The sequence below is a fragment of the Nerophis ophidion genome, linkage group LG05 (assembly GCF_033978795.1).
Source record: "Nerophis ophidion isolate RoL-2023_Sa linkage group LG05, RoL_Noph_v1.0, whole genome shotgun sequence".
NCBI lineage: Eukaryota > Metazoa > Chordata > Actinopteri > Syngnathiformes > Syngnathidae > Nerophis > Nerophis ophidion.
Genome location: NC_084615.1, coordinates 30,730,744 through 30,740,718, shown reverse-complemented (window position 1 = coordinate 30,740,718; position 9,975 = coordinate 30,730,744). Strand labels below are relative to the sequence as shown.

Sequence of the window (9,975 nt, the reverse complement as noted above, 5' to 3'; positions counted from 1 at the left end):
CTTGGAAGCACATCGTACACTGCCTGGATGAGGAATTTAATGCGGTGGGGCTCGGCTTTCCACAGCTCGGCCCAGGTCACTTTCCTCTCAACCGCATTCTCCCATCTTGTCCAAGCACCCTGTTGCTTCAATCCCACTGCCTTGCAAGTTCTAATTTCCTCCACTGCAGCTCTCACCTCCTCCTGAACAAGGCAGCGCCCTTCCTTCCCGCTGGTTTTCAATTGGGGAATTGGAAAGGAGCCTAGCCCAGCTCTGCCTCGAGTGACCACTCCCACCAGGCTTCTTTGACGCAGCCTTGCCTCTGCCTCTTGAACTGCATCCTCAGCCCTCCACTTCCTACCAGTCCTCACTTGGATCCCTGCTTTAGCCACCTTCGGATCTCGTGAGTCCCTGAGCTGAACCACTTCTCTGGCTCTTGCTACCTTGAACTCTTCCTCCAAGGATTTGAAGGGCAGTTGCAGTTTGTTGGTGTTCCCGTAGAGTGCGAGGCTGCTCAGGCTCTTTGGTAATCCCAGCCATCTCCGGAGGTGGCTACTGACCCTCCTCTCTAAGGTCTCCACTGTTGAGATGGGGACTGCATAGACAAGGAGGGGCCACAGGATCCTGGGAAGAATGCCATGTTGGTAGACCCAGGCTTTGAACTTTCCAGGTAGGCCTGACTTGTCCACGGATTTCAGCCAGCCATCCAACTCAGTGCAGGTCGACTGGATAGATGTGGTATCTCTCAGAGAGCTGTCAAAAACCTTGCCCAAGCTCTTGACTGGCTTCTCTGTGATGGTTGGAATGGCTGTGCCTGTGATGTTAAACCGGAACTTGTCTTCCACCTTCCCTTTCCTCAGCACCATAGACCTTGATTTGGCTGGCTTGAAACGCATCCGGGCCCACTCCATCACCTTTTAGAGTCCCTTCAGAATCCACCGGCAGCCTGGGACTGATTCTGTCATGACAGTGAGGTCATCCATGAACGCCCTGATGGGTGGTTGCCGTTGTCCGGATTTCGATAGAGGCCCTCTGCACTCTGGCTCAGCAGACTTGGTGAGCATGTTCATGGCCAGGGAGAATAGTGTCACAGAGATAGTGCACCCTGTGATGATACCGATCTCCACCTTGTGCCAACGAGATGTTATTGCTCCCGAGGAGACCCTCATCCTGAAATTGGTGTAGTAATCAGCAATGAGGTCTCTACATCTGCTGGGGACATGATGTTTTGTTAATGTGAGCTGAACCAGCTTGTGTGGAATGGAGCCGAATGCATTTGCCAGGTCAAGCCAAAGCACTGACAGGTCGCCCTTGTTCTCTCTTGCCTCTCGAATGAGCTGTGTCACTACACCGGTATGCTCCAGACAGCCTGGCATTCTTGAAATGCCTCCCTTCTGGACAGATGTGTCGATGTAGGTGTTCTGACCCAGGTAGGTACACAGCCGTTTGGAAACAGTGCTGAAGAATATCTTTGCCTCGACGCACAGCAGGGAGATGATGCGGAACTGGTCTAGCTGGGTGGAGTTTTCCTCCTTCGGGATCCACACCCCTTCAGCTACTCTCCATTGTTCTGGGATCCTCCCTCTTCTCCAGAAGATTCGCAGGATTTTCCACAGACGCAGCAGGATTTTGGGACAGTTCTTATACACTTTGTATGAAGTGCCACTTGGTCCTGAAGCAGAGCGTGCCCTTGCTCTGCGGACAACCTCCCTGACTTCCTTTAGCTGCAGTTCTGACATGTCAAACTGCACCTCCGGTTCAGGGGGGTCTATGAGGATGTTACACTCTCCCAACTCCTGCTCTCTTGCGGGGTCGCTGTACGTCTGCTTCAGATGTTGGTCTATGTCTTCCTGCGAGGAGGCAAGTTTACCACTGCGCTTCTGCCCCAACAAATCCTTAGTGAACTTGAAGGGGTTGGAGATAAAGGCAGCACGCTTGCGTGCCCTCTCACGGCGTCGCCTCCGATGCCACTCAGCCCGGCGAAGAACCCTGATCTTATTCCGCAGGATGCACATTAGCTGGGCCAGGCCAATACGTTCCTTATCTCCGGCCTTCTTGTATTGGGACTTCAGTGCTTTCATCTCCTGCCTGATGTTGTGGATCCTCACAGCTCTTTGATTCTTTGAGTACGTTGTTCCGGAGCTTTTCTTCTCCTCCTCGCCGAATCGTTCAGCAGCGATACTGACAATGATTGTTGTCATAGCTTGGAGCTTCCCGTCAGCCTCTCCCTTTACCGTTGCCTCCAGAATTTGGTCGACATCGTCATCGAACTGCTTCCACAATGACGTCATGCTAGCTGCTGGCCATTTGATCCGCCTCCTGTCAGATTTGATGCCCAAGGGATTAGTTTCCAACACTTGGAGGTTCCGGGCACTATGGGGTGACTCCGGGCCTGGCTCCTCCTGCGTCTCACCAGGTTGCACACCTGTGCGATGTGTTGCTTCTTCTCCCAACAGGCACTTCATCCTCGCTCGGTGGATCTTTAGGCCGTGGATGTTCTTGCAGACTTTACCGCATGTACACTGCATGCTCATAGTCGTTTGTCCATTGCTTGGGTCTGTTGCCGTTGTGTCCGTCCGACCGGGGTGCTCATCCTCCCCCCCTCTCGGGCACCCCTGGGGGTATTTTTCCATTAAGTTCATCGTAGCTTTGTTGGGAATCCTCCTCTCAGAGGACACAGATTGGGTTGTCAGCCCGTTCTGCCCCGGTTGCCGTCTCTCCGAGCTGTCACTGACTCTCCAGTAGTCACCACACTCTTCATGGTTGTCATCCAGTCTTTCCTGGCTGTCACTGATAACTCAGGGTATTCGCTGTGTACATACATCTACTGATGCCTCTGGACACATCTTCAGTGATGTGCCTGGAATCATCGGGTGTTTCGGGTCTTTCAACATCATACACCCTCCTCCAGGTGACCCAGCAGGGGCTGATCAGACCCCAGCTTGTGTCCAGATGGCTAGCTAGCTACCATGACTCCATGGCTCTCCCCTTTTGAGCCACAGCCATCTTGAGGCCCTCTCTGCTGCATCGGTGGTACTGCGGATGGCTCTCCTCCTTCTCTCTCCCTCGATGCCCAAAGTGCTGAAGGCTCTGGTCAAGGAGCGGGCTGCAAAACCCCTGCATCCAACCTCAACTGGGAGGCACCTCACTCTCCAGCCAGCCTGCTGACAGTCACTGACCAGTCCCGCGTACTTGGAGAGCTTCCTCTCAAAGGCTTCTTCCAGGCGGTCTTCCCATGGGACGGTCAGCTCCAGCAGCACTACCTGCTTGGTGGACTCAGACACGAGGACAATGTCTGGTCGCAGGGTGGTGACTGCAATGTGGCTGGGGAACTTCAGCTGATGTTCACGGTCCACCAACAGCTGCCAGTCTCTTGCAGAGGTTAGAATGCCCGCAGAAGTTTTTCTGGCAGGGGTTGGCTGCTCCCCAGCTCTGACAAAGGCGATGATTTTCTTGGAGGGTCGGAACTGCTTCGCCCACACAAGTCCTGCGCTGATGGTTTCAGCAATGGTCTTAAGGACTTGGTCATGCCTCCAGCGGTACCGACCATCTCCAAGTGCCCTGGTGCAGCAGCTGAGGATGTGTTCCAGGGTTCCTCGCTTGGAACACAATGGGCATGCTGGTGTCTCTGCTATGCCCCATGTGTGCAGGTTAGATGGGCTTGGAAGCACATCGTACACTGCCTGGATGAGGAATTTAATGCGGTGGGGCTCGGCTTTCCACAGCTCGGCCCAGGTCACTTTCCTCTCAACCGCATTCTCCCATCTTGTCCAAGCACCCTGTTGCTTCAATCCCACTGCCTTGCAAGTTCTAATTTCCTCCACTGCAGCTCTCACCTCCTCCTGAACAAGGCAGCGCCCTTCCTTCCTGCTGGTTTTCAATTGGGGAATTGGAAAGGAGCCTAGCCCAGCTCTGCCTCGAGTGACCACTCCCACCAGGCTTCTTTGACGCAGCCTTGCCTCTGCCTCTTGAACTGCATCCTCAGCCCTCCACTTCCTACCAGTCCTCACTTGGATCCCTGCTTTAGCCACCTTCGGATCTCATGAGTCCCTGAGCTGAACCACTTCTCTGGCTCTTGCTACCTTGAACTCTTCCTCCAAGGATTTGAAGGGCAGTTGCAGTTTGTTGGTGTTCCCGTAGAGTGCGAGGCTGCTCAGGCTCTTTGGTAATCCCAGCCATCTCCGGAGGTGGCTACTGACCCTCCTCTCTAAGGTCTCCACTGTTGAGATGGGGACTGCATAGACAAGGAGGGGCCACAGGATCCTGGGAAGAATGCCATGTTGGTAGACCCAGGCTTTGAACTTTCCAGGTAGGCCTGACTTGTCCACGGATTTCAGCCAGCCATCCAACTCAGTGCAGGTCGACTGGATAGATGTGGTATCTCTCAGAGAGCTGTCAAAAACCTTGCCCAAGCTCTTGACTGGCTTCTCTGTGATGGTTGGAATGGCTGTGCCTGTGATGTTAAACCGGAACTTGTCTTCCACCTTCCCTTTCCTCAGCACCATAGACCTTGATTTGGCTGGCTTGAAACGCATCCGGGCCCACTCCATCACCTTTTAGAGTCCCTTCAGAATCCACCGGCAGCCTGGGACTGATTCTGTCATGACAGTGAGGTCATCCATGAACGCCCTGATGGGTGGTTGCCGTTGTCCGGATTTCGATAGAGGCCCTCTGCACTCTGGCTCAGCAGACTTGGTGAGCATGTTCATGGCCAGGGAGAATAGTGTCACAGAGATAGTGCACCCTGTGATGATACCGATCTCCACCTTGTGCCAACGAGATGTTATTGCTCCCGAGGAGACCCTCATCCTGAAATTGGTGTAGTAATCAGCAATGAGGTCTCTACATCTGCTGGGGACATGATGTTTTGTTAATGTGAGCTGAACCAGCTTGTGTGGAATGGAGCCGAATGCATTTGCCAGGTCAAGCCAAAGCACTGACAGGTCGCCCTTGTTCTCTCTTGCCTCTCGAATGAGCTGTGTCACTACACCGGTATGCTCCAGACAGCCTGGCATTCTTGAAATGCCTCCCTTCTGGACAGATGTGTCGATGTAGGTGTTCTGACCCAGGTAGGTACACAGCCGTTTGGAAACAGTGCTGAAGAATATCTTTGCCTCGACGCACAGCAGGGAGATGATGCGGAACTGGTCTAGCTGGGTGGAGTTTTCCTCCTTCGGGATCCACACCCCTTCAGCTACTCTCCATTGTTCTGGGATCCTCCCTCTTCTCCAGAAGATTCGCAGGATTTTCCACAGACGCAGCAGGATTTTGGGACAGTTCTTATACACTTTGTATGAAGTGCCACTTGGTCCTGAAGCAGAGCGTGCCCTTGCTCTGCGGACAACCTCCCTGACTTCCTTTAGCTGCAGTTCTGACATGTCAAACTGCACCTCCGGTTCAGGGGGGTCTATGAGGATGTTACACTCTCCCAACTCCTGCTCTCTTGCGGGGTCGCTGTACGTCTGCTTCAGATGTTGGTCTATGTCTTCCTGCGAGGAGGCAAGTTTACCACTGCGCTTCTGCCCCAACAAATCCTTAGTGAACTTGAAGGGGTTGGAGATAAAGGCAGCACGCTTGCGTGCCCTCTCACGGCGTCGCCTCCGATGCCACTCAGCCCGGCGAAGAACCCTGATCTTATTCCGCAGGATGCACATTAGCTGGGCCAGGCCAATACGTTCCTTATCTCCGGCCTTCTTGTATTGGGACTTCAGTGCTTTCATCTCCTGCCTGATGTTGTGGATCCTCACAGCTCTTTGATTCTTTGAGTACGTTGTTCCGGAGCTTTTCTTCTCCTCCTCGCCGAATCGTTCAGCAGCGATACTGACAATGATTGTTGTCATAGCTTGGAGCTTCCCGTCAGCCTCTCCCTTTACCGTTGCCTCCAGAATTTGGTCGACATCGTCATCGAACTGCTTCCACAATGACGTCATGCTAGCTGCTGGCCATTTGATCCGCCTCCTGTCAGATTTGATGCCCAAGGGATTAGTTTCCAACACTTGGAGGTTCCGGGCACTATGGGGTGACTCCGGGCCTGGCTCCTCCTGCGTCTCACCAGGTTGCACACCTGTGCGATGTGTTGCTTCTTCTCCCAACAGGCACTTCATCCTCGCTCGGTGGATCTTTAGGCCGTGGATGTTCTTGCAGACTTTACCGCATGTACACTGCATGCTCATAGTCGTTTGTCCATTGCTTGGGTCTGTTGCCGTTGTGTCCGTCCGACCGGGGTGCTCATCCTCCCCCCCTCTCGGGCACCCCTGGGGGTATTTTTCCATTAAGTTCATCGTAGCTTTGTTGGGAATCCTCCTCTCAGAGGACACAGATTGGGTTGTCAGCCCGTTCTGCCCCGGTTGCCGTCTCTCCGAGCTGTCACTGACTCTCCAGTAGTCACCACACTCTTCATGGTTGTCATCCAGTCTTTCCTGGCTGTCACTGATAACTCAGGGTATTCGCTGTGTACATACATCTACTGATGCCTCTGGACACATCTTCAGTGATGTGCCTGGAATCATCGGGTGTTTCGGGTCTTTCAACATCATACACCCTCCTCCAGGTGACCCAGCAGGGGCTGATCAGACCCCAGCTTGTGTCCAGATGGCTAGCTAGCTACCATGACTCCATGGCTCTCCCCTTTTGAGCCACAGCCATCTTGAGGCCCTCTCTGCTGCATCGGTGGTACTGCGGATGGCTCTCCTCCTTCTCTCTCCCTCGATGCCCAAAGTGCTGAAGGCTCTGGTCAAGGAGCGGGCTGCAAAACCCCTGCATCCAACCTCAACTGGGAGGCACCTCACTCTCCAGCCAGCCTGCTGACAGTCACTGACCAGTCCCGCGTACTTGGAGAGCTTCCTCTCAAAGGCTTCTTCCAGGCGGTCTTCCCATGGGACGGTCAGCTCCAGCAGCACTACCTGCTTGGTGGACTCAGACACGAGGACAATGTCTGGTCGCAGGGTGGTGACTGCAATGTGGCTGGGGAACTTCAGCTGATGTTCACGGTCCACCAACAGCTGCCAGTCTCTTGCAGAGGTTAGAATGCCCGCAGAAGTTTTTCTGGCAGGGGTTGGCTGCTCCCCAGCTCTGACAAAGGCGATGATTTTCTTGGAGGGTCGGAACTGCTTCGCCCACACAAGTCCTGCGCTGATTGTTTCAGCAATGGTCTTAAGGACTTGGTCATGCCTCCAGCGGTACCGACCATCTCCAAGTGCCCTGGTGCAGCAGCTGAGGATGTGTTCCAGGGTTCCTCGCTTGGAACACAATGGGCATGCTGGTGTCTCTGCTATGCCCCATGTGTGCAGGTTAGATGGGCTTGGAAGCACATCGTACACTGCCTGGATGAGGAATTTAATGCGGTGGGGCTCGGCTTTCCACAGCTCGGCCCAGGTCACTTTCCTCTCAACCGCATTCTCCCATCTTGTCCAAGCACCCTGTTGCTTCAATCCCACTGCCTTGCAAGTTCTAATTTCCTCCACTGCAGCTCTCACCTCCTCCTGAACAAGGCAGCGCCCTTCCTTCCTGCTGGTTTTCAATTGGGGAATTGGAAAGGAGCCTAGCCCAGCTCTGCCTCGAGTGACCACTCCCACCAGGCTTCTTTGACGCAGCCTTGCCTCTGCCTCTTGAACTGCATCCTCAGCCCTCCACTTCCTACCAGTCCTCACTTGGATCCCTGCTTTAGCCACCTTCGGATCTCATGAGTCCCTGAGCTGAACCACTTCTCTGGCTCTTGCTACCTTGAACTCTTCCTCCAAGGATTTGAAGGGCAGTTGCAGTTTGTTGGTGTTCCCGTAGAGTGCGAGGCTGCTCAGGCTCTTTGGTAATCCCAGCCATCTCCGGAGGTGGCTACTGACCCTCCTCTCTAAGGTCTCCACTGTTGAGATGGGGACTGCATAGACAAGGAGGGGCCACAGGATCCTGGGAAGAATGCCATGTTGGTAGACCCAGGCTTTGAACTTTCCAGGTAGGCCTGACTTGTCCACGGATTTCAGCCAGCCATCCAACTCAGTGCAGGTCGACTGGATAGATGTGGTATCTCTCAGAGAGCTGTCAAAAACCTTGCCCAAGCTCTTGACTGGCTTCTCTGTGATGGTTGGAATGGCTGTGCCTGTGATGTTAAACCGGAACTTGTCTTCCACCTTCCCTTTCCTCAGCACCATAGACCTTGATTTGGCTGGCTTGAAACGCATCCGGGCCCACTCCATCACCTTTTAGAGTCCCTTCAGAATCCACCGGCAGCCTGGGACTGATTCTGTCATGACAGTGAGGTCATCCATGAACGCCCTGATGGGTGGTTGCCGTTGTCCGGATTTCGATAGAGGCCCTCTGCACTCTGGCTCAGCAGACTTGGTGAGCATGTTCATGGCCAGGGAGAATAGTGTCACAGAGATAGTGCACCCTGTGATGATACCGATCTCCACCTTGTGCCAACGAGATGTTATTGCTCCCGAGGAGACCCTCATCCTGAAATTGGTGTAGTAATCAGCAATGAGGTCTCTACATCTGCTGGGGACATGATGTTTTGTTAATGTGAGCTGAACCAGCTTGTGTGGAATGGAGCCGAATGCATTTGCCAGGTCAAGCCAAAGCACTGACAGGTCGCCCTTGTTCTCTCTTGCCTCTCGAATGAGCTGTGTCACTACACCGGTATGCTCCAGACAGCCTGGCATTCCTGAAATGCCTCCCTTCTGGACAGATGTGTCGATGTAGGTGTTCTGACCCAGGTAGGTACACAGCCGTTTGGAAACAGTGCTGAAGAATATCTTTGCCTCGACGCACAGCAGGGAGATGATGCGGAACTGGTCTAGCTGGGTGGAGTTTTCCTCCTTCGGGATCCACACCCCTTCAGCTACTCTCCATTGTTCTGGGATCCTCCCTCTTCTCTTCTACATATATATATACATATATATATACATATGTATATATACATATATGTATATATATATACATATATGTATATATATATATGTGTATATATATGTATATATATATACATATATATACATATATGTATATATATACATATATACACACACATATATATATATATATACATATATATATACACATATACATATATACATATATATACATATATGTATATATATATACATATATATATGTATATACATATATATATATATATATATATATACACACACACACACATATGCATATATATATACACACACATATACATATATATATATACACACACACATATACATATATATATAAATATATATATATATATATATATATATATATATATATATATATATATATATATAAATATATATATATATATATATATATATATACATACATACATATTAGGGGTGTGGGAAAAATCGATTCGAATACGTTGCGTGATTCAGCATCGATTCTCTTTTTTTTTTTTTTAATCAATCCAACAAACCACTACACAGCAATACCATAACAATGCAATCCAATTCCAAAACCAAACTGCAGAACTGCAACAAACAGAGCAATTGAGAGGAGACACAAACACGACACAGAACAAACCAAAAGTAGTGAAACAAAAATGAATATTATCAACAACAGTATCAATATTAGTAATAATTTCAGCATGGCAGTGATTAAAAATTCCTCATTTACATTATCATTAGACATTTATTAAAGTTAAAAAAAAAAGTGGCTTACACTTGCATCGCATCTCATAAGTTTGACAACACACTGTGTCCAATATTTTCACAAAGATAAAATAAGTCATATTTTTGGTTTGTTTGATAGTTAAAACAAATTTACATTATTGCGATCAGTTGATAAAACATTGTCCTTTATAATTTAGGGTCCCTGGTTCAATCTCCACCTAGTACCAACCTCATCACGCCCGTTGTGTCCTTGAGCAAGACATTTCACCTTTTCTCCTGATGGGTGCTGTTTAGCGCCTTGCATGGCAGCTCCCTCCATCAGTATATGAATGTGTGTGTGAATGGGTAAATGTGGAAGTAATGTCAAAGCGCTTTAAGTACCTTGAAGGTAGAAAAG

The 9,975-nt window shown here is 50.7% G+C and overlaps 2 protein-coding genes across 2 annotated transcripts in view; both read right to left on the bottom strand.

The window, feature by feature from the left end:
* The window catches only part of LOC133552932 (uncharacterized), a 3,470-nt gene extending 849 nt beyond the window's left edge, over positions 1-2,621 (bottom strand). The window contains exons 1-2 of the mRNA XM_061900544.1: positions 1,097-2,621; positions 1-760 (exon numbers count right to left, since the gene is read on the bottom strand). The exon at positions 1-760 is cut by the window's left edge and continues 849 nt beyond it. Coding sequence (XP_061756528.1) covers positions 1-760; positions 1,097-2,621 — 2,285 coding nt within the window. The remainder of the gene's footprint in view (positions 761-1,096) is intronic.
* Positions 2,622-4,532: 1,911 nt separating this feature from the next.
* On the bottom strand, positions 4,533-7,083 carry LOC133552931 (uncharacterized). Its single transcript, XM_061900543.1, has one exon. The coding sequence runs from the start codon at positions 6,258-6,260 to the stop codon at positions 4,536-4,538; it is 1,725 nt and encodes a 574-aa protein (XP_061756527.1). The 5' UTR covers positions 6,261-7,083; the 3' UTR covers positions 4,533-4,535.
* Between the last annotated feature and the right edge of the window lie 2,892 nt (positions 7,084-9,975).